We start from the raw sequence: 24,939 nt of genomic DNA, 5'->3' as shown, positions 1-24,939 counted from the left end.
TTAGCACCCCGCGTCTTTGACGGATGGCCGATAGCATTGTTCCGTTTGTGCGAACAGCTCTGAAGCGATCTATTTAAGGAATATTCGGTCGAAGATGCGCTTTAATCTTCCCGTAAAATTGCGCCAACTGTCGGGTAACTAATTATTTCGTAAGTACACTCGCAGTTGCGCGCGCATGAGCTGTTGCTCAGTCATGGCCACGACGCAAGCTTGTGCCGTCCTGGGGTCTAGGAGACCACGTCGCAAGCCCAGTCGTTACACGTCAATTGGTCATAGTTGAACTCACCTGGTAGGCAAACTTGTCACCGGGTATCTCGTATGAGGAATTCTTGTCATGCCAAAATACTTGCCACACGGAGCATTAATATGACTTAATTCGTTTATACAGCACAGGTAATATTTTTTCTAAAAAAAAAACGTTTTGTTACTTTGGTTTCGTAATAGTATTAGTCAATATCTGATACAGTGAGTTACCATTCATGATTTGAGCTGCAAGCAAGATAACTATCATACACTCGTGGAAATATTATATCGACTTTAAATAAAGCAGAAAATAAATACACATACTCGCGATCATACGTTAATTTATATACTGCGAAATAAAAACCACAGCCCTGGAGCTCTGAAAAAGAACTCTCGCTGCATGAGCCTTCGCGTGACCAGCGCCTTTTAAGGTATTTCGCGCCTAACTTTCATAGCACGAGGCACATCACGTCGCTATTTTTTTTTAATATCACTATAACTGGCAGTAAAACTGGCACCACATTAGGACTGACTAGCATATTAGCAATAGAATTGACATGCCAAATCCTGAGAATGTTAGGTGCCCCCCCGCCGAAACAAAATCGTTCATAACTTTGCGTCTTTATAATATTGAGACAAAACTGGATGCATCATCCCAGTTTGTTCCCCCCGAGAATGGTGTCCATATATACCCCGTTCGACCTTAATTAGCTTCAAGCGCGAGCTAGCCTGCGCTCCTGGCTTCGAGACGGGCTTTTCTAGCGCAAGCGCTCGTTTCGCAGAAGAAAAACAAATGGGGGGTGTGTGTGTATGCCTAGAACTGAGTCTGCCTCAGCGGTAGATAAGAAATTTAGCAGAAGAACATTTCAAAGTTGCGATCTTGTGCTGTAGTGCTTGTAGCATTGGCTACATTCTCAGCCTAGGGGTGAACAGAGTAGAGCAGGGTATCCATATTAACGGATCCATATTAACGAGACATGATTTAAATGCACATCACATAAATTTATCAAATAGATAAGTGGACGTTTCTTCTAACGTTCCGAAGTGTGCTGATTGTGGAAACAATTTTGAATACCACGGGTATCAAGTAGAATTTGATGCAGGGAGATTGCTCTATCCTCCTTATTACACACACACACAAAAAAAAAGAAGCAAGAAATAGTTGAGGAAACGAGCGGGAAAAACAAAAGCAAACTAAGTCCACACTTTTACTCTCCAGCCTAAAAAATAGAAAACGACATCGGTTTTCTTTTTATGCTTCGACGTACCTGAGTGGAGTGGATCTGTATAATCCCCGAGGTAAGTATAGGTGCCACTAGAGCAAGTTCGCCTGCTTTTTGCGCAGGGTTGCTATGGCGTCAGAAAGCCGAGCTCTGATTGGCTCACCGAGTGCCCATGAAACGAATTTTGGGCTGGAATAAATAATTTTATATTGGGATTTCACTAATAGCACATAGTTCAGTGGGCCAAAAGAAAAAAAGGTAGAAAATCAAAAGGTAGAAAATCAAATTTTCGGTACGAAAATTTGAAAAACACTGCGGACTATTTCGTACCTCCTTCCCTTCGTAAGCTCTCTGCCTTTTCACTGGGATACATCCGCGGACCCCGCAGAGCGTCACTGGCTCCAAACGCACGTCACACGACGCCGGACCTCACTTATTCCTTTCACCCAAAAGTCAAAAAGTCAAATTGGACGTTTAGTGTTTATACAGTGTAAGGTTGGTCTGCCAGGATGAGGCGACACTGGTTTACACTGTAGATGAGCAATTTGGCCAGTGCAGTACGACTGCTAACCTGGGGTCTTTAACGTGCTCACGCAGTAGTGATACACGACCGCACGCCGGTACGATGCTCATCCAGATCGAAACGGGCAGGGGTGGGGCTCGAACCCAGGATCCCTGGGTTCTGCAGCGCGAGCTTTCGCTCCACGCGCGTCGAGCTGGGTGTGCGCTTCAGCCCACTCGGCCACCGATCTCTCCTATTCCTTTCACCCCTAAGCTGACAATGTGGTGGAAGCTACGCGCTTGCCGGACCCATCAGTCGCCTCCCTTTATTCACGTGACCTCATTCTCTGCGCGTGGGTATCCGCGAAGGAGCGTGATCACGTGGCAAGTCTGGCTGGCCCAACGAGGACGTAGCTTCCACAGCACTGTCAGCCTCGGGGTGAAGGGGTGGGGAAAGCAACTTTTGTCTGAATTTTGAGCGACGGGCTAATCTTCTAGGGGGAGAATGAATGTGTCCGGATTACACAAACGAGAGTCTGAGCAAGTGGAGACTCCCCCTTTCCGTCTCCTTGAACTGTTTGGTAGAATGCGCGATTTATGAGTTGAGCAGGAAAGTTAAACAGGAAAAAGTTGGGAAAGCGTTTCACGACTTGAGGTTTACACTTTATCCTTCCAATCAGAGCCAATCACTACTCGGCGTTCTGATGTAACCGCACTCCCTGCGCAAGAAACAGACGAACTTGCGTTCCGCATTGCTTTCCTTGTAGTAGTTTGTATCCTTACGTACCGAACCAGTGACTGTAGAGAACCAAGAAGAAAGACGAAACGATTGATGAAGACGAAGTAGAAAGGTTAGGGCAGTTCGAGCAAGACTAATTAAACGGTATGTGAATCATTGCCTGGCCTCTAGACATTCTGCTTTTGAAACGAGAAAGATCCTCAACATTTTGGTGCCCAAACCCGGGAAACTGCTTCCCATCATCATCTCCGAGCTAAGACGACGCTGCGAATTTTCCAGGTGCTTGGGACTTTGCGGCTAACCTTAATCGTGGAACTCGGAGACTTTAACGATGGAGGCAAACCATCGGGAACATAACGCGAAGATCTTTGAACAAGGATTCCTACAACCCAACAATAGTCAATCAACCCTAACGGATCGCCATGGATAGACTAAAAGCAAAGCGTACAGCCCGACGAGCACAAAACACCAGAGTGATTAACGACGCCGACTTCAGCGAACGATCCTCAGAGAGACCTAGCTAGGCTGAACGCGGTCAAGGATCGACTCCAGCAACACGGAGCTGGACCATATCAACGAGGAGCTGGAGCCACTATTGAGTAACAGAGATTGCTTCTGTGTTTCCCTGCGCAATCGTTCGCAAACGCGAGTTTGGCTATTTCTTTAAAATAATGTAAGCTTCCACTAATAATCATATGAGTATTATGCATAGGGAGGGTCTACATAGGGAGGGTCTACATGCATATGGAGGGTCTCTGTTGGCGCCAAATCAGCTGTCATTTCCGTCCAATAGGGAGTATTCACCGGCGGCCATATCCGTGTGCGCTGCTGCTGAGAGCGCGCTGACGGCGAGCTTCCGCAGTCCGTTTAGAGCGTGCATTTAGCACCATCAAGGTTGCCGGTGTTAGCTGGCTATTAAGTTGAACTCGTTCTGAACATGAGCTCTAAACATCGCCCTCAAATATGGCGTCCAGTGAATGCCTCCTATAGCGTCTTTTGGCTTTGGTCATCGTTGGGGGCGTGCCCCTCCTATCCGGAAGTTTTCCCTGGCTTCATCTCTGGTAGCGTCATGTCGCCTCCAGGAGCTTCCTACATCCATGACTCTTACCAACTATGTGCGGCATAACGTGGATAGATGGATAAATGAATTATAATGTTGACGCCTGTGCCCTTTGTAGCGGGTGATAGCTTGTATTACCTAGCCTAAAAACGCAAATAAAAACATACGATTTTTCCCTCGCCCTCTTAAGGCACTTTCCTTCCCCTCTGCATTTTTCCCCATCCTGGCGACAACCCATACGGCAACGTCAAGCAGTGCGGGATATCGCCAGGATGATATATGGGGTATCGGGCTCCGCCTTCTCCCCCGGCAGAGGAGTCGCAAATTTTCTTCTGGGCAAACATTGTCGGCGTTAGACAGGCATAAAAAACAATGCTGCCAACTTAGCGGGTTTTAGCGTTATCTAGAGGGATCGAGAAATCGCTGTTTTGCGGGTAACGAAACGTTTTTGTCTTTTTTTACGCATGTTGGTGTTTTGTGTGGATTTCTTTGATATTTTGTAGTTTCCCAGTATTAATCCTAACCTAGGTCCTGCGGTAAGTTAGCAGTCACGTGGTCGTCATCTTTTCTCATACTCAGCGAAACTGCTGTCAGTTGGAGTGCCGCTCACGATGCCATTGAAATATTACGGTAGTAAACATATCAACACGCTGTAAACTTACGTGCTCTCTTAAAAATGACTCTGTGTGCACTTACCCGCAAAACACTCGAAGAGCCAATCTCTGCGGTCTACGTAACCAGCTCAGCAAATGATGAGGCGAAACATCTGTTTAGACTTCAAAGTTAAGTTTGTGCTGTGCCATTACGCAATGCAAAGATGACGCTTTGCATTGCGCAATGCCACGGCGCACACTTAATTTTTTGGTCTAAACATCTGTTTAGACCTAAAACGGATGTTTAGACCTCATCATCCGCTGAGCTGATTTCGTAGATCGCAGAGATTGGCTCTTTGAGTGTTTTATGGCCTGCCAGATTAAAAAGGCCCTGCGAAGTAAGTACAATCATTCACACTCTAAAATGGGGGCTATAAGGTTTTAAACTTCGAGATTGGATACTGAACGTTCCAAGCGACGTCCGACGAGTTAGATATGCTTCTACTGAAAATAATATTTTTTTGTTTCTTTTTTGCATAACATGCTAATTCGGATGATCGAGTTATGAACTACCGATAAATCTTGCGCAAGAGATCGGGACGATGGAGGTGTATACGTTGGTACATATGGCAACGAACCCGGTCACAGAAAAATGACGAAGTGAACATCGTTGAGAGCATGAAAACGGAATGAGCAAAAAAACGAGACCTCTATTTGGACTGCTTCTAACTGAAACCTTGTCAAAGGTAGTAGGTTTACCTAAATTACTTTTTCTTTATTAAAATATAGTATCAGGAGAAAAAAGGTGCAACTATAGCGCAGCTTAACGACGATCGGAGGTGAATAACGTTCAGCGGCTATTAAACATGCTGTAAATATATCTTATTTTACTTATAAATCAGATACAAAAACACATTTGAAGAAAAACCCGAAAGACGAGGAAAAAAAGAGTAATACGATCTAAGACCTGGCGCTTTTCAGCAGACGCAGACAAAGCACTACTGCCATAAACATACTGGATAAACCGGAGGGTTCGGTGAAAATGACGAAGACAAACATTGAAACGCTGGAGACCGTAACCTTCAATTTCATTACTTCATTTCCACCTGCTCGCTGGCGACATCACTCTGCGGTAAGATACCCACGCCTGCTTCTTCGCAGAGAATTCGGAGAACCAATTACTGTAATCTATTGGCCGGGAGATCGAACTGAAGGGGGCGATTTATCGAGCTTGTTGTCCCCAGAGCACGTGGGTTTTACTAACATAACAAAACAAAGAAATTGAACCTCGCCGAGCCAACACATGCACCTAGACAGAATGCCTCCGCATGGTTTCCTCTTCCTCTATGAAACGTCATCACAGTCGGATCGCGCTCGGTCGGCTATTGGACCCAAGTCCGACCTTCGACGCGCTGATTGGCCACGAGCCGCAGCCGAACACTGACGCAGCACTCGTGCCCAATCTCTCGCCTCGATCGATCTGACTATGATGACGCGTGTGGAGGCCTTCTGTCTAGGTGGTGTTGGCCGAGCACGGTCTGGGCACTAGCGCTTCGCTCTGTCCAGTGATTTAGTCGCACGAGGAGCGGCCTTCGATTCGTCATCTTCAATTTCTGAGATAAAAAAACAAGAGAAAAAAAAAAACGGTTTGTTGTCCCCACAGCTGAAGCGTTCCGCTAGAGGCGTGACTGTTCGATCTCATCCGCCGAAACGTGAAACTTGCTTCGACTTCGTTCTTGGCGACGTGAGACTATGGTGCTTGGAACGCGCACAAAAATGTGGTCCCTCGATTTCCGCCCGATGACGTCATAGAAGTGTCATGCTGCCGCCGGTCGCGATCCTGGCGGCGTCCGCGCAGTGGATGTAGCAGACGTCTGTTCGCTGCGGGCCACGGAAGTTTCAACAGTCAGTATAGTTCGGAAGCTGCGACGACAGCGACACTCGCAATCGCTCGCACTTTTCACCGGGATTTCCCACACCAACCGCCAGGATCGCAACGACCGACAGCATAACACGCCGGCTTCTGTGACGTCATTTGTTGCCACCTGAAAGTTGGGGGGGCCCCCCCCCCCCCCCCCCCCCCCCAACTTTCAGGGGGAGAGACCCCTTTTGCTAAACGCACCAGTCGGAGACCTTTCCTGAAACCTTGTGGTGCTCAGCAACACTTCGGGCCAGCGTGTGACTCGTCGCAACTTTAATGGCTGACCAACTACACGCTGTTTAAATATCCCCACAACCCCCCACTTCGGGCTCTCAACCCGTCATTCCCCGAGCTTCCTACATATAGAGAGTTCGACTGATGCCACAATCTTGTCGGCTGCGGAGTGGGGATAAGACCGGGCTTTCCATCGAACCGAACGGCTGTCCAATCATGATGCCGAAAGCCCTGCACATCGATTGGTGTGATCCCAGGAAGGCCAATGTGTTCCCAGTGCTTTCCGGCGCAGCACACGCGTGAAGCATCTCGGGTGCGTGACATGAGCGGTCTTCGACCAGGGATAACAATGGGCTGCCGCAACTTTAGATCGACCGTACACGAGTCATGACACTGCCTATAAACATTCGCTGGATTCCCACATATACCGTGACCGGAAAGCTGGTGTACAGTCAGAGGTCGCGATATTGTTGAAATAGTGCCGCTACGCGGCTGCCACGGTGTGGCGGCAGTAAATGGGAGTCGAGGGCTTTACGTCAGCAATAGACGAGCAAACTCTGTACACCTAAACGGTGTACAGAATTTGTGCTAAAAAAAAAAAAAAAGAAAGAACAACAATATTGATATCTTATTTATTTTGTTTACCTGCAATTGAATACCATTACTGATGCATCCGGAAATGAGATGAGCAGTGCTGAGACATGCGAACAGTTCAGTCAGTATTTCAAGGACGTTTTTTTCGAGGACCAGTTTCCTCTACCAGACTTCGATTCAGACCATAATAGTTACAAAGAAATGGCCCCTTTAACTATCTACGCATCTGGCGTTATGAAACTGATTGGCGACCTACCATCGAACTCGGCACCAGGCCCTGACGAAATAACATTAAAGCTCTCAAGCTTTGTAAATATGAGTGTTCATCTCTACTTTCTTTGATTTTTCAACAGTCGCTAGACTCCGGTGAAATACCCGACGACTGGAAGCATGCTCAAGTGATTCCAATTTATAAAAGTGGTTCAAAGAATGAATTCTCTAACTACAGGCCAATATCTTTAACAAGTGTACCCAGTAAACCCATGGAACACATAATATTTTCAAACATAATGAACCACTTATGCCCGCACAACTACTTCTTTGTAAACCAGCGCGGTTTCCGAAGGTCCCACTCTTGCGAAACACAGCTTTTTGAGTACACTAATGATATCCATGAAAACCTGCACCCTCGCACTGAAACACATGACATCTTTGTTGATTTCCAGAAAGCTTTCAACAAAGTGCCTCATCACCGCCTCATGTTAAAGATACGTTCATTGAAAATAGACCCTTTTGTTATCGAATGGATCTCAACTCTTATTTATAACCGCACACAAAGTGTTCATTATACCGATAAAAATTCTTCACAACCAAATGTCAAATCAAATGTGCCCCAGGGAACCGTGCTCGGTGCTTTGCTTTTTCTAATATATGTAAATGACTTGCCAACTTGCATTCGGTCCACAATTAGGTTATATGCCGAAGATTGCGTGATCTATCGGAAAATAGAAAGGCTAGATGACTGTGCGTTTTTGCAGGGCGACTTGACATGTCTTGAAACATGGTGTGAAGAGTGGCAAGTGTAAAATAACGTTTCCAAAACAAAATTTCTCAACTTTAATACCAAACGTACATCAACCCAGTTTAACTACACTATTTTCAATTCGTCTATTGAAAATGCTCCAACATACAAATATCTTGTGGTTCACTTCACCTGCAATCGTTCATGGGAGCCTCACATAAATTATATTACTGCAAAGGCAAACAAAACTCTTGGTTTTCTGAAGCGACACCTCTACGTTGCAACACGGGACACTAAACTGATCGCATACTTATCTCTCATTCGACCCAAGCTTGAATATGCATCTCTCATCAGGAATCCGCATCAGTCATATTTAATTGATAAGTTAGAAGCCATACAAAACCGAGCTACCCGCTTCATACTTTGAAACTTCACCCGCACAAGCATTATAGCATTAAAACAGCAACTTAAGCTTCCACTTCTTGCAGACCGTCGGAAAGTCTCACGGCTGATTGCCCTGCACCAGCTGTAATACCATTCGCCATCCAAAAAAGATAAGTACTGCAGAGCCGCCATCCACATCTCCTCACGCACAGACAACACACGGAAACTTCACGTCACCACTCCTAGGACTAACATCTACAAGTTCCGATAACATTGTAACGATTGAAGAGCCCAGCGCGTTTCGAGCCGCACTTGCCGCTCTTTACACGCAATTAACCTATATTTTTTTTTTGTGTGTGTGTTTTCTTTGTGAGTTCTAATATATATTGCTGTTTGTCCCCCCTTATGTAAAGCCCCATGAGGGCGAAATAAGGGTACAATAAATGAATGAATGAAATGAACGTCATTTGCAGTCTTCGAACTTCCAAGCCTGTACAGAGAGAGAAATATTTTGCGTGTTCGTGCGTGTGTATGCGCGCGTGCGTGCGTAGGGGGAGAGGGGGGCCCGGGGAGGAGGGGAGGTTGGACGACAGTTTTAAGCTCTGATCGCCCGCAACAAAGTGTTTAGTCGAAAAAAATCTAATCCAGTCCAATCCAAGAGCTTGTTTTATATTTCCAGTTCAAAGGCTATTTCTAATATTTGTAATATTTGGTCGAAAACTATTTACGGCCTACTATTTCTTTTTTCGTTTTTAACATAGTCATTATTTTGAAAAAAAAAGTATGAAAAGATTCGCGAAAGCTCTGGGTGCCTCAAGGTTCGACTTGGTGGGCCCCGTAAGTGCGGGAGCGCAACTGCAGTCCGAGCCACGAGAAACTCGAAATAAGAAAATGATTAAAATAAAGATATATACCGCCGTCCATCTTATATTTCTCAAAGTTCCATCGTTTTCTGGCTTGGTCACGTCCTACAGAAATAATAGAAGTAGAGCTACGCAAAAACGAGCAAACGCAATTTTTTATTTATTTGTTTACAAGGAGGTGTGCGTTTTGTGGACTTTGAAACAGGGTACTATCACTTTCCTTGCGGGCGCTATCACCGTCCACTGAGCGGCGGTGCGCGTCGTATACACATAACTGTTAAAAATAAAACAAAAATAAACGTGCCTTTTTTTCACTGTGAAAAAGCACGCATAAAACTCCAAGCCCTAAAGTCCGATCAAATTAGGTACCGGGAGAACGACACTTCACAAAGGTCAATCTTGCACTGGAAAAAAAAAAAAATCCCGTGAGTTAACTTTTTGCGGAACACAAAGACAGCCAATCACAGCGAACGATAGAGGAATCCCAGCGAATGACGGAGCTCAGAATACGACTAGACCAATGAAACGCGACGTACGTAGGGACCGTAAGCATAACTTGCTCATTTTTTTCTTCCGATATGATTTTTAATGCGAAAGCATTAACTGTCTCATGGAGCGTGCTGACATCATCAGTTTGAAGCGCGAAAACGGCACCCAGTTTCCTTCGGTTCCATTGGCTGGCGCGCGTCGACGGGCCGCTGCGCTCGTTAGTTTCCACGACCGCTCACCCCATGGCGCTGCGTGTCCATCAGCGCGCCGATGCTCCTGTGGGCGCGGAGCGTCCAAGGTCACCGTGCCCCGGGGAGCACACGCGTTGACCGGCGACGAAAAGTACGCAGCAGACGAAAAGGGGAGCGGACGAGCAGCTTGCATGCTTTCGCATTCACAACTCATAAGAAATGCTTAGGTGTACCTCGATCTTTTTTTTTTAGTATTTATTTACTGGGATCTTTCTATCATTCAGCGTGATTGACTGCGTCCGTGTTTTGTAAGAAATTGAACGCACAGACATTTTTTAGAGCGTATAGTTGCAAAGCTCAACTAGGTTAGCCCTGAGAAAGGGAGGGAGGCGTTCTGACGTCCCCACGCTCTCTCGTCTCCTCGTCGCTCTCAGCATCTCGGCGCATACCCCGACAGAAAGTTCATTCGTCGAAGCTTTGCACGATCGTTATTCAAAGTAAGTAAGAAAGAAAAAAAAAAATGAGACAGCAGCACGTTCTCAAACGAGTGAATTGAAAAGTAGCAAATAGTTTGCTTCGCGTTTTAGCGTCCAGGTGCCGTCGACTTAAGGGCTGTTTATACTCCGACGTCGACGAACGTGACGTGCGCCGGCGTTCGTCGTCAACAACGACACGACGCGCTGCGCTGAAAGGGTTGCGGTCAACGGCATTTATACTCCATCGCGGTCCAGCGCGCTCCGACGCGCACTTCGCGTTGCGCCTGCGCGTCGCCATGACAACCGCGACATAGGCTGATGGTTTATTTCCGTTTCCGTTTGCATTCTGTCCTGACTTGTTCAGACGGGAGGAACCATGGAGAGCCGATTCGCGATGTATTTAGATCAGCAAAAAAAGAAAAAAATTGCAGCGGTGCTTTTATGGCGCCGAATACGGCGCCAGAGAACACGCACGATGTAGGTACGAGACATATTTGATAAGCGCACAGTGTTTGGAGAATTTTACCATCTAATACAGGAGCTGCGCGAGTCCGACCCAGAATACCACTTCCAATATTTCAGGTAAGGCGACGGTCGATAGTCATGTCGCTTATCATAGTGAGTCAATTCTGTCGTTTCCTTTTCTGCAGGATGACGAAGGCGTCATTCGACGAGCTGCTCGGACTCGTCCACGACCGTCTTGTACACTCGCCCACACATCGCTCTCCCATCTCGCCCGCTGAGCGGCTGGCCATCACACTGAGGTATGTAAGGTGCCTTCATGTGCACTATGCTTGGGGTGATGACATTTTACCATTTTGTTTCGAACGCTTATTTTTTTTTTTTTTTTTTCTGAAAGCGTGAAAGAGTGTGTCCCTGCACGCGCTGCTGGCGTGACTATGCTAAGGCAACATTTTGTTTTTTGCGATTTCTTTGTATTTTCCCTGTGAGCGCGTGCTGTCGGCATCGGGCACTACAAACGGTGGCATCCCCCAAAACAGAAGTACATTGAGGCACTCTATGTACTACATATTTGATATACACTTCATTTTCGCGGATGCTTGACTGATTAGGTTATGCTTCTAGGCGCTGTACTACCGCCGTACACACGCCCAACTCGTATTAAAATACCTCAAACCGGGAACTTATGCGCTCTCATCTACTCCGATATTTTAATTGAGAGGCCCAATCTTGACAGTGCGTTTCAAAATAAAGTTTGGGCTCTTAAATCGCCAGCAAAAATCAGGGACGCGACGTTTCAAGTAGAAATTACCTCAAATGCTTCCTTTACTGGTTGGATGTACAGCACGCATTCATATTTTAAGTCTGAACTCCTAGAACGAAAAAAAAAGCCTAAAATGGGAAAGTTTTCTTTTTAAGTTTTTCGTACTTTAAATAGAGACTTGAATTTGTAATATGTAAAGGGGACTAGTGAGGTATGTATTCGAGGTAAGTTTCAACTTGATAGGTTCAGTTGCTGATGTTCGACGGGCCATTAGTACTACCTTGTAACTTTATTTTGAGACACTCATAAATAAGCGGATCAACGTATCATTGTAACACTTACTACATCAAACACATATCTTACTAAATAGAAAGGCTGACCCACTTGACAACATCGTCATTCATTTTTTTTTTTTGCACTTTAAATTGAGACTGAAATTTTTAATGAGTAAATCAGCACAGTAAAACTCATATTCGAGATCAATTTCCACTTCATGCGCCAATCCCTTGATTTTTGCGGGCGGTTTTAGAGTAGAAACTATTTCAAAACACCGTAGAGCGTCAGTCAAACACATTTAGTGCATATTTACATATTGCGTGTATAGCAATATAAGTCTGACGGAGCACTCTCGTAGGTCGTTCTTAGTCACAAACAGTGCAAATGACTGACTAAACAGTTGCTCTGAGTTAGGTACTAAGTCTCACAATTTTGTTTTTCACATTTCTAGGTTCCTTGCATCACCAGGATCCCTGGGCCATGTGGCCATAAGTTACCGGATGCATAAAGCAACATTATCGGGGATCCTCCAGGAAACGCTGCCAGCCATCTGGGACTGCCTCTCCCCGTTAGTGCTGCAGCCACCCACATCACAACAGTGGGAAGAGATCCGGAGGGAGTTCTGCGTCAAGTGGAACTTTCCTAACGCCATTGGATCAATAGATGGAAAGCACTTTGCGATCAGGTGCCCACCAAACTCTGGCTCAATATTTCACAACTACAAGAAATTCTACTCGATGGTGCTGCTCGCTGTTGTTGATGCCCACTACAGGTTTCGACTGGTGGACATTGGGGCTGCCGAACACCAGTCCGATGGCGGTGTGTTGAGAGAGTCTAACCTCGGAAAGGCGTTAGCTGCCAACACCCTCCAGATCCCTGTAATCGCAGAGCCTGCACCACCTCTGTGCCTCCTGGGGGATGAAGCCTTCCCGTTGAAAACGTACCTCATGCGCCCTTTCCCCGGAAGAGGCTTGGACTACCGAAAAAAGGTCTTCAACTACAGGCTCTCCCGGGGCAGGCGTACAGTAGAAAACGCCTTCGGAATACTTGTGTCTCGCTGGCGGGCGTTTCTGGCTCCCATGCATGGCACTGTTGAGCACTGTGAAAATATGATAAAAGCGGGAGTCTGCCTCCACAACTTCCTAACAAGGGATGAAGCCTACCGCCCTCCTGGATATGCTGACAGTGAAAGGAGGGGTGCCCGTGTGGATGGTCAGTGGCGAGCTGACATTTTGAATGTTGGTGTAAACAGGAGCCTAGGTGGCAACAGCAGCTCAGCAGCAATCAGCATCAGGGACCAGCTGGCAGACCACTTCATCTCCCCTAGGGGAGCCATCCCGTGGCAACACGACATAGTGACGAGGGAGTAGACGACGACACAAGGTTGTTATCAATGCTATTCAATTTTTTTCTTTCCTTGCAAAATAAATTGTATATATTTTCTCTGCTCTGCTTGCTTAACAGGGTTGACCGGCAAAATATATTTCGCAATCCCTCGTTGTTTTCACCTTCAAAGAGCTTACCTGCCTACCTTGGTGATTTTCATTGTACAGGGGAGAGCGAGGTAATTGGCACAAGCGAGGAATATTGGCCATCCATGTTTTTCGCTTGCCACTGAGATACAGGCACGCATACCAAATGATTGGCTTCTTATTAAGTGAACCCGCAGGAATGTAGTAGTGGCTCACTTGGAAAATAGGACAGCTTGCGTATTAATTACAAAAGTCGGGTTTAATCTTTTCATTTACACCACAAAGGAGTAAAATAACATTCTAGATGTACTTTCGATAAGCCTGCTTTTCTACTTGCATTTTTCTCGGAAATATAAACAGGTTTTGAGCAATGCGTGCCACCCACGAAGCGAATGTAATGGGTAGAAAGCATGTTTGATTAACGGTATTAGCGCAGGCTGTGTGTCTGAGTAGCAGATGATGCTATTATGTGCACTAGACATTTTGCTAATTTACACAAGCACCAAAGATCATGCCGGGTTTGCAAGTACACTCGCTGCGCAAGGTATCGTCCACACTCGTGTGTACCTACATTCCAAGCCACTTCCTTGACGCTTGGGGTAAATTTGAAATATGTCTGTAGGTGTTCTTTCAAGCTATTTTATGTGATAGGCATCCCTGCAGCTTGCCTCCAAGAACGAATTCTGAAGTATTGAACTAGAGAGTTAATAATATTCAGATTAACATAGACTGCTTCACAGATTATGTTTTTTTTTTTCTAACGATGTAGTAGAATTGCATACGCAGAGATTGCTCTTCGAAAATGTAGTTCATATTAACAGAATGTGTATATTATCAAAACATGAGTGGACACGTGTGCCTTCAGATGCACAAAGGTCGGGGGCGTTTTATTTCTGCTGAAATTTACATTCATACTCATACACAATCTGCATAACACAAGCCCTGAATTGGGCACTGGTGACCTCGTCCCAACGATCTAGAGATTGTGCTACAGAGTAGGCAAACGCCTCGTTCTGTGTCATTTTAGTCCTTAAATGATTTAGAAGTTCTCTCTCCATTGCGTCAACCTCCCTTCTACGTGCAGAATGGGGGGGTCCTGGGCACCTTTGTGACTGGCCTGATGACCTCCTCGAGGTGCTTGATGTTGATACAACCGAGGTGGACGGCGTGGCTGGGACAGGAGCCTCGGGGCTGCACTGCAGCTCTTCTTGGGCAGGCTCGAAGTCAGTGGGAATGGTCGAGTCGTCAGGAGAAGATTCCACCATTTCCATTAATAGACACTGTGCTGTGTCGCCCACAGGTGGTGCCTTTACGTTGGTGGTTGCCCTGCAAATGGGATTAACATATGGGAGAGAAATTTAGTTAGACAACAAATAAGGACTCATGTTTTGTTTACATACTTCCTGGGTCGGATATGTTTATCGTAAAACGACATCATTTCCAGGAAGGCCCATTGTTTTCTCCGGACGAAGCCACTGCCACTCCTTGTGGCAGCTTCAATGGCGCGGACCTCCCGAACATACCTGTCGCGTACACGCTTCCACGCTTTTTGTGCGTCCTCACCTGAAATAAATATGTCAAATTCAGTTCTGCCAAATGCAGACGTGATACAAAAATAAAATGCTGAACAAGTTGCCATGTCAGGTAAGCCGATTGCACTTCTTTTCTGTTTTAAGTCCTAAATAACTAGAGCGCCTCAATGTCTTTCTGTTTGGATGATGCCATCGTTTGTAGTACCCGATGGCGACAGCACGCGCTCACAGGGAAAATACAAAGAAATCGCAGGAAGCAAATAGTCGCCGTAGCTAGACCGTGGCCGTAGCACAGTCAGCGCCACGCGCGCGTGCAGGGACACGCTCTTTCACGCGCTTCAACACACACACACACACACACACACACACACAAAAAGCGTTCGAAACAAAATGGCCAGATGTCGTCACGCCAAGCAAAGCGGACATGAATTCACCCTAGTCAACTTACCGGACTTCATGCCGCAGGCAATGCGCACGGACTCCCAGGCATTCTTCTTTCGCTTGGAATCCCTGTACTCTAGAGAACCGACGTCATAAAGACACTCGCGCTCTCTCACCGCTTCAATGAGCCGCTCAACCTTGTCCGTCGTCAGATCGCCCGGTTCGCACTCCGCGGCACCTCCGTTCGCCATTTTTCTTTCCAACTGACGCTCGCGCGAGGAATTCTGGGTGACGACCGTCGTCGGCCGACGCCGAGATTCGAGCAGCGCCTACCTCGACGTGAGCTTCGCCGGCGCGCGCCGAGGCGCGTTACGTTGCGAGGCGGTCCACTTGTGTTCGGAGTATAAACTCTCCTTTCGCAGCTACGTCACGCAACGCGCTCGGGAGTGCGTGCCCGTCGACGTTACGTTGGAGTATAAACAGCCCGCCTCGACGTGAGCTTCGCTGGCGCGCGCCGGGGCGCGTTACGTTGCGAGGCGTTCCACCTGTCGTCAGAGTATAAACTGTCCTTTCGTAGCAACGTCAGGCAACGCGGTTGGGCGCGCGCGCCCGTCGACGTTACGTTGGAGTATAAACAGCCCTTTATGCTACGTGCCGTCGCGAATGGGCGGCGGCACCCACTTTTGCCACTTTGTATTCTCGAGCACCAGATGCTGTCATTGCGACAAGAGTCATTCTCTAGAACTTATGGAGAATTCCACTGGTCGTTTTGGAGCGTGCCGGGATCGACATTTTTGGAGCGATCCTATTTCACTCGGCGATCAGGATCGAGACGGACGTGTTCCACTGGTCGTTATGGATTAGCTCCCGCTCCAGATCTCGATCTGGATCCGAGAAAAGTCGCTCCGACGATTTCGGCGGATTCAACCGGAAGCCAGCCGGGCCAGCCCTCGGCGCACACACGTGACTTCCTTTCTCGCGGGGCATCTCGCCTGATCTCGCCCATCTCGCCTCAGGAGAATTCGTAATGGCCGCCCGGGAGGTGCCGCCTGTACCTGCTGCTGCTGCTTGAAGACAGTTCGTCGTCAAGTTGCTCGACCAGCTTCCGGCATTCCGGCAGTCTTTGCTAGAAGCTCGTGCGTCGAACACGCCGCGATTGCGAAAACGTCTTCGAAACGACCGCGGCGGCCGCGGAAAAGGGATCCCCCGCCAGGTGAATGACTGGAAGGCATCCGCCGATCCCGGAGCAGTGGTCATGTTCCCCTGGGGATCCGTAGGCGGCGCGACCCCGTTCGGATCGTGTGCTCCATTCCGGATCTGGTCAACTGATCCCGGCGCGCTCCAAAACGCCCAGTGGAATTCGCCATTAGTAGGGTGCCTACATGCTTCCGCTCCGAGGGGCGGAAACAAGTAGGCACCCTAGAACTTAGTTTATACAGCCAGTGAGCGAGTCGACATGCATACAAATCCAAATGGAGAAAGAGAGAGCGAGAAAAAGAGATAACCTTAAAGCTGCAATAAAAGTTTTGACAAACACATATAAATAAAATAAACATAACATGCATAACAATTTCAATCTAGGAAAAAAAGGCAAAAAAAGAACGGCGTTCAAAAAAATTAAGCGAGGTTTGTGATTTTATTTAATTGCGAAAATTGAGGGATTGAGAAAATTGATGGCTCGTGATCTGTTGCTTTTGTTCGAGTTGTTACGAATTCCATTTACGCAGGTGTCGAAACCAGCCTTCATGTAGATACTCCGTTTCACTTCGAGGCAGCTGACGCTATCCGGAGAGCAAGTCGTCCGCTTCTTGATGATGTCAGGACGACGCCGACTTCGAACTAGCTTTGATTTAAAGAATAGTGGGTAGACATCAACGCTAGACGCCTTGAGGTCTACCCACTATTTTTTTTTTCAATCAGCCAATAAGAGCTCGGCGTTCTGATATCGTCGCCCCCCCCCCCCCCCCCCCCCATGCAGGAAGCAGACGGCGTCACCGCTCAAGCCAGAGACGGGCGCCTAAGAGTTGCGCCGTAATATAGCGTAGGATGCCGAAAAAAATAAAGGAATGAAGTCGCACTTCGAAGCGTTTTTGGCTTTTGAAAGCATTTAGTGAGTCGACGTTTCGGCCTGAGTCAGGTTTCCGTCATTTCTGGTTGCAACCTGGCTCGAAATAATCCTCTTACAAATATGAGCAAGGATGGAGTTCCAGGAAAGATCATCGTCGAATAAAAATACCAAGATATTTCACATTTTATGTATATTTCACCGATTCACAAGCACACGATAAACAATTGGGCGCATGTAAGAGTAAAAGATAAGTGGGCCTAACTTTTTTCAATGGCTTATGAAAACAAATAAGCTGCGTTTTGGAAGCATTAACAATAATTAAATTAGCCACAAACCTGTTCACAGATTTAATCGCAGCAGATTTCAGAGAAGAGATTGCATCTAAATAATTGGTAGCTCTGAATAAAATAACCGTATCGTCACCATATTGAAACAACGAAAGTGGCACAGCGCTTTGGAGGTCATTACCATAAACATTGAACAATAATGGTCTCAGAACTGATTCCTGCGGTACGCTAGCCTTGATTGACAAAAATGTGCCCTAAAAATGCCCAATTGAAACACACTGTCGACGTTCCCTTAGGAAGTTTTGAATCTGTAGTAAAAAGAAGCCACGAAATCCTAATTTCGAAAGTTTCATTAGCAAACGTCGGTGGCATACGCCAAAAAAGTGCGCATAAACTTGGTTCCGTTCAAAAAGATGAAATCAATATACTGTTTGGATCACCTGTCAATAACGACCGATCAGGCCGAGTTCCACTCGCTCCGAGGAAGTCACACGGGGAGCGCTATCATGGAGAAATACTTTACCGCGTGAGTCGGGTGCTGCGGAGGGCCAAAGCTGCCGTGTGGTCCGGGTCTTCCCTAGGCTCGCTGGGCACCGTCTCTTCCGTTCTTCACTGCCCTTGGAACACTGCCTTGGAACTCTCTGCCCTCGCGCCCGCCGCGAGCCTCCTTTTCTTCTTCTTCCATCACGGCGCCGTCCCTCCACGTGCATCACGGCTCATTGTCCCCCACAACTGTAAAACCCTTTATTTTCGCAAATCGGACTCAGATGACATAAACGCGGCCACTAAATTTCGCGAATTCCATGCGCCTGCATTGAAACTCCTAAGGACCGAAATGTTCGCGTGCCCTTAAATTTTGTGCATTTCCCAAAAATTAAGGGCTCGCGAACATTAAGGGCTTTACAGTATCAGAAAAATCCTCTAGAAGCGTCTGTGTCCTTCGACCTTGAATGAACCCATATTGATGAAGTGAAAAAATACTGTACCCGTCTAAAAAAAAACTTGTCAAAGTAAGGCACGAATGCTTTTTTTACACTACCAATACAAGGCAAAATTAAAATAGGTCGGTAATTTTCTATGCTTTTACGCGCACCGCCCTTAAAAAGTGGAGTAATTATCGCAGTTTTCGGAGATGCCTAAGTAACTCATGAATTGAGATGTTATCAATGGCCGGAGCCTTGTTAAGCTTAATGTTTAAAATAATCGACCTATAGATCGTTTTGGGACAGTACGGTCAAAAAAGCCGAGTCCAACACATTATTTGTTAAAGAGCAGGAGCCCGGGTGCTGTTTGGCGATGCCCGACACCCTCCAGCTGTAAATTAGCCTCTTTTTAAACCACCTATTCAAGACGGCTGTTGTTGGGGTTTTGGCAGGAAGAGTTCACAGGGGCATCCAGCCAGCACACGCTTTGAGGGGGAGTCAGCATAGCCCAAGAACACTCTCAATTCTTCGAGGGTTGATAGCCATGGCCGAGTCTTACTTTGACTCCTATAGGGTGTATTCACTGGCGGCCATATCCCTGTGCGCTAATGCTGAGCACGGGCTGATGGCTAGCTTCCACAGTTATTTTGCAACGTGCACCCCGCATCATCAAGATTGCCGGTCTTGGCAGCCTATTAATGTGAGCTCGTTCTGAGCATGCGCTCTAAACAGTGACCTCAAATGTGGCGGCCAGTGAATACGCCCTATGCTGACAACCAGAGGGAGATTCTTAATATAATGTAACAGCCCTCATCACAGAAACAACGCCTTTCCACAAGCTTGTAGAAAATGACGTGATGATCGGGCATTGGACGCTATCATTTCTTTGAGTGGCGGCTGCGTTCCTAAAATTCTGGAACAGATGTCGAATGCGTCGGTGCGCGTGTCTGTTTGGTCGCTGTCATCGTCGTCTGCTTCGGGTTCGCATGTAATTGTCGCATCAGGGGTAACAAAACCGGCTGCAGCCTGCAACGCTTCGATCAGTGGGGGGCTTTCGTTCGCTGCTTTTCGTGGTTGATTCCGAGATATGTGGGGGGACATTAGACGTGGCATGGCATATTTTTTTATTATTATGCCACTGTACTTTGGCCATTACAACCGTTTGTCCATTGATGACGTGAGAGGAATGACATTGAACGTCGTCAAGCTAAAACTGGAAATTGCGCAAACGTTTTTTTTTTTTTGGGGTTTTTTTTTTATTTTTATTTTATCGCTTTCTGTTGTACTTTCAGGCAGAGAGCATACCCCGAAGCGGTAAAGGAGTGGCGCTTCTCTTCACTTTTCGACGCATGAGACGCGCACCCGCTGTGACAGCCGCATGTCGCAACAGGGCGACATGCTTGCTCATTGACTGTCGAACGACTCGAAGATTCAGGTGCCCGAAAAGAACGCTTACGAGCCTACAACGAGCCACCGATGGCACGAGTGGAAACGCGAGGAACGACAACAAGCACGAGGGACCGGCGAGAACCGACCTTAGGTAGACTGCCTCCATACACACGCGCGCTTTTGCTAGACACTTTTTTCTTAACTTCGTTTTTAGTCTAATTCTTTTTTTTTTTTTTTCAGTAAAATCAATATCGCTCGAGCTTGATGACACCGCATAAGCTCAGGAACTCGCTTTCTAGAATCGCAAAGCCGAAGTCACAACGTCACTCTGCACTGAGCACCAAGATGGCGGCGCCCACCTTTGCTCTAAGCGCAGCTTGTTTGGTGACTAGTGCTACACGTTTCCGCCCAGATCATCTGCGTAGCATCGAATGGGCGTACGAACATTCACCCCGCATGCAATTAATAATAATAATAAAAAAAGACATACATATATAAACATAAAGCAGAGCGATTCGGGCAGGAAACAATGAGTGTCATTTGCGAGCCGCATATCGTGCGCCTCGATTCGACAACGGGGAACGGGGTTTCCGTTCTCCGACTGACCCGGTTTCCTCTCCCGAGAAGTCCGCGCAGCTGCAGCGCAGGGGAGCGCAGTGCGTTGAGCGGTGCGACGAAACGTCCAAGGACGCCGTTCCGACGACTGCCTTTTCAACTTCAACCATATTCGCGCTATGGTTTGTTTCGAACTACTAGAAACCTGCATTAAACACTCCTCGATCCTTTAAAATAAGATAGTAGTGCCTTTACGTTTTGGCAAAGCACTTGGGACTCGCGAGAACCAATCGCTGCATTCTACGAAGAGAAGCGAATGAAGAGGCTGGAAATACGACCCAAGCAAACAGTCTGCGGCACTGAGAGTGACGTTTCGCTAGACTCATTTTCCACAGCGCTGGCCTTTTTCTTAGGTCTACGCGTATTTTCAGCCTCGCTTTTTTGCCGAGCTCCAACCGTAAATTGCAGCCATTGGCTTTCCCAACTACTTTCGGGAAAGTACAGACCATTTCTGCGACGTCATCTTGAATCTTGGAACTTCCGGTATGCGGGGAAAACATCGTTTTGCTGTCGCCACACCACAGGGACAAGCTCACGTTTGAACCGCTACTGTCCGCCATTCTGGTTTTGCTTTTTCTACATTATTTTACTCGTTCCAGGTTGTAATGCCTCGCTTTCTTTTTTCTTTTTTTTTTTTCATCCCGCATACCGGATTTGTCAGCTACGTGGCTGGGAATGAGGGTAAACGAAACAATGTCTATAGGTGCCTCAGATTTCTTTGAGTGTACCTATACTCAGCCATCACACCGTTCATAAAATTGGGAAGATAACTGAAGAAGTCCAATCTATGAAAATTTGGGGCTGTGCGTTCACTTCCCTGCATAATACGAGACAATTCACATCACGGCAAACAATAGAAGGATGCCAGGGAATGACGACGTTGTCAATCCGATTAGACCAAGAATTGCGATGTGCCGGGGACAGTGAGTATGACGTTTCACTTAAAGTTCCTAGACAAGAGGAGCCCTTCGTGCTTCCTATACATGGTAGCAACGTTATTTGAAGTGTCGACTGCGTGACGGTGGATGTTATAGAGAGCGAATGGTGGCGCCCAGCAGAAGGCTGGGCTGAATGACGCCATTTTGTTCCAGCGGAATGTGCTTCGTAATTCGTGTTAATTGTCGTTACTTGTAAAAAAAAATATATATATATCAAGGGTCTTTATTTTCACCTACTCCTGTCCCTTCGCACATAACATATTTTCAGATCTAATCGTACTACGAGCTTCGACATTTGCCGTGATCCTTTCATTTTTCCCCGTGAATGGCTGTCTCCGTGTTCAGCAAGAAAGTGAACTCACACATTCTTTTTTTTTTTTTAGAGATTCACTGACAAGGTTATAACGGCAGGGAGTCTCTCTCGGGTGCCGTGGCTTCCGCCAGCACGTGCTGATTGCCTTCCACCGTGCTTTGGCTGCGCGTGCACGCTCGAGCACGCACGAAAATTTTTGGTGCAATATTCACGCCGTTAGACGCTATTTAGGTGGAAATCACGGCCCGTTTTAAGCCCGATTATAAATCAGTTCCTCCACCAAGGAGGTTATAATGGGCAGGAGGTGGCGTCCGTATTCTCCATACGCGGATCGACGTGTGACAGAAGAGGCGTCCACGAAATGTCTTTTCAGTTATTCTCTCGGCTGTTGAGACGATTCATTTTCTGCGTCTCTATTATTTTACGAAGTTCCCGATCTTTTACCACATTCTCGGGTAATTTTCATCATTAATAGGACGTCGCATTGAATATATGGGGCAAACATCCGCGTTGCCATGGCATTGTTGTGGCAACGCGATTGTTTGCTCCATAATTTCATGGCAGCGTCCACTGAACCGGTGTCGAACGGGCGAGATTTGGAGCCCAACACTTGCCTTACCAGTAGGAAGGTGGCGTGTAGCGTCGTCTGCAGCGAGTCGTCATAGCGCGGCTTTGGAAAGCGAGTGTGTCAGTCGTCGTACGCACGAAAGCTGAGAATGGGACCGCGGGTTGAGAAAATCGTACAAGCCCTGCTTCCAGGTGTTGGTTTTCTCCTGCCGTGATGAGAATGCGGGTTCGCATCGAAACTTCTTTTGGTGCGCCGATCGTGTCGAAAGTCAGCCGCGACAGCGAGTAGACGAAGCAGAACCCAGGCAACGTTACCTGACGTTACTAAGATTAGGTCAGTTGTGGAACTCCCGCGGGAGGGAGTAGCCCTCCTCACCACCGATGATGATGATGATTATGATACTGCGGCTGCTCCCTTTATAACGGGCGGGCTCAAATAATCGTGCCCAAGCCTGGGGGTGAATTCAGCGCCCCCTGTGTTGTGTATGATGCCACCAATCCTCCAGTCGTCTTTTCGTCTGCTCGATGGTCTTCCAAAAGGCTTCAGTAGTATTGGCTGTCTCGCTTGTTGACGAGAAGCCCAACGCTGCCGCTAGAGGCGGGACACCTTCGTGTAGTCGGTTCGCCTCTTCGGTGGCAGAATTGGCAGAAGGTCGGATTCCGCCACAACGGAGTATGATGTGCTCTGCGGTTTCGCTCTCACCCTCGCATACTCGGCATACAGTCGACTGCACACTATTGTCGAAGCGCTGTTTGTACACCAGTGAGCGCAGGGCTCCAGCACGAGCCTCGAACAATAGGCGGCTGCCCAAGCTGTTGTCATACAGCCGCGTCTCTGCCGTGATTTGCTGTTTTAACTCCGCATACATGGTAAGGGTTGACCTTGTCCGGGCAGCCTCCAGCCATTGCACATTCTCCTGTTCGCGGACCCTCTTCCGCACCACAGACTCCCATTCTTTCTCTGTGGTCGCCTCCACCGGTTCTGTGAAGAAGCCGAACTTTTTCTCAAGCTGGTAGAGGCGCTTTCGCCAACGGCTCTGCAGAGAAGTCATATGTGTGTACATGAACAGCCTCTTGGCCCAACGGCACCGGTCCATGAGTCGAAGCCGCCCGTCAGAGGAAACCTTGCTTGTCGCCTCCCTCGCTTCGAAAGACGACCAGCCCAGGTCCCCCTGCACTGCCTCATTCGCCACCGTGCCATGGCAGCCCAGCGCTTGGCGTCCCACTTCTCGTTGTCTGCGCTCCAAAGCGGTTCTTGTGTCACCTGGTACACACACCACTGCTTTGGCGAACGTCAAACCTGGCACCACCACCTCCTTCCACATTTCGCGGCTCACTATGAATCTATTACAGCTCCATAGGCTGCGCTTACGGAGGATGTTAGCTCCCCGTGTGGCGGATTGACGAAGGTGGACGTAATGCTCTTTCAGATAGTCTGCCTCGTTGGACAACTCAACGCCTAGGTACTTATACTTATTCAGTACCGGTAATACGTCAAGCGCCAATCTGAGGCTGTCGAACTTTTCTTTCTCAGTGCCCGCGAATTGTATCATGGCGGACTTGGATGTGTTGTACTTGAGACCAAGCACGGCAGCCTCATCAGCACATATGTCGAGAAGTTGCTGCATCGCCGTTGCACAGCCCGCCGTCAGCACAATGTCGTCCGCGAAGGTCAGACCCGGTAGCACCCAGTTCACGGCCTCTCCATTTTCAACGTGCAGTAGCGAGAAGCCCAGTCCTGATTTTATCAACCGCTCCTCTAGTCGCGCGTCGTTTGAAGCGCCATCCAGATTTTCGTTTCATAACTGTGTGTTTCATAGAGCAGAGCTGGAACGCCATGTAGACGCTGTGCTTCGAAACGTACGTACTCCTTTAGAATACACTGCAGTTGCCATAGCGGCCGTCCGGCGCGTCGTGCGACGGGAGGCGACTCGTGGCCAGTGAGGGGGGTCCTGCTCGTGCAAGCGGTGTCCATGAGCAGTTACGTAACTGAACTAATCTAATAACGTTTAACTGCCCTATTTAAACGTCCTTCGCCTCCATTATTCTGACATCCGGTGCATCAAGTCTGGAAGTCCGACACTGCCAACACCACCTGCTGGTCGAGCAGACGCGCAGCAGCCTCCGGCATCGTCTGCTATTCCACATCACCGTCTATTGTCGTCTGCAATGCCCATACGCGGACATGAAAGCTGCGTGTCGGCGTCCGTTTTCGCCTTCGTCCGTCTGCTATTCCGCCCTGTGTATAAAAATGTCTGTAACGCTTGCAATACGCGACCATGAAAGCGGCGTTCTAACGTTCCATTACGCACGAGCCATTGTCCAACACAAACGTCTGCCAGGGTCTGTCGATGTGCGGTAAAAGCAACTGGTAAAAGCGACCGAGAGGACTAAAAAAATCAACAAAAATAAATATGTAGTCGTTCCTGCTTTTCTGTTCTTGTAATTATTTCGCATGACATCCGTGAGCAAGCTGGGTGA

The 24,939-nt window shown here is 47.6% G+C and overlaps 2 protein-coding genes across 2 annotated transcripts; one reads left to right on the top strand and one right to left on the bottom strand.

Annotated features, from left to right (window-relative positions):
- Nucleotides 1–10,866: 10,866 nt before the first annotated feature.
- On the top strand, nt 10,867–13,343 carry LOC115324205 (putative nuclease HARBI1). The gene is given in 3 exon segments (XM_040211215.3): nt 10,867–11,054; nt 11,123–11,236; nt 12,425–13,343. Coding segments are annotated over 3 exon segments (1,221 nt in total).
- Nucleotides 13,344–14,331: 988 nt separating this feature from the next.
- On the bottom strand, nt 14,332–15,463 carry LOC115324204. The gene is made up of 3 exons (XM_040211214.3): nt 15,426–15,463; nt 14,969–15,008; nt 14,332–14,771 (listed from the first exon to the last, which is right to left on the bottom strand). The coding sequence occupies exons 1-3, from the start codon at nt 15,433–15,435 to the stop codon at nt 14,333–14,335; spliced, it is 489 nt and encodes a 162-aa protein (XP_040067148.2). The 5' UTR covers nt 15,436–15,463; the 3' UTR covers nt 14,332.
- Nucleotides 15,464–24,939: the final 9,476 nt, after the last annotated feature.

The sequence above is a fragment of the Ixodes scapularis genome, unplaced genomic scaffold, assembly GCF_016920785.2.
Source record: "Ixodes scapularis isolate PalLabHiFi unplaced genomic scaffold, ASM1692078v2 PGA_scaffold1__304_contigs__length_218370807, whole genome shotgun sequence".
Lineage (NCBI taxonomy): Eukaryota > Metazoa > Arthropoda > Arachnida > Ixodida > Ixodidae > Ixodes > Ixodes scapularis.
The sequence above is the reverse complement of the archived record's forward strand: the minus strand, read 5'-3'. Positions and strand labels throughout refer to the sequence as shown.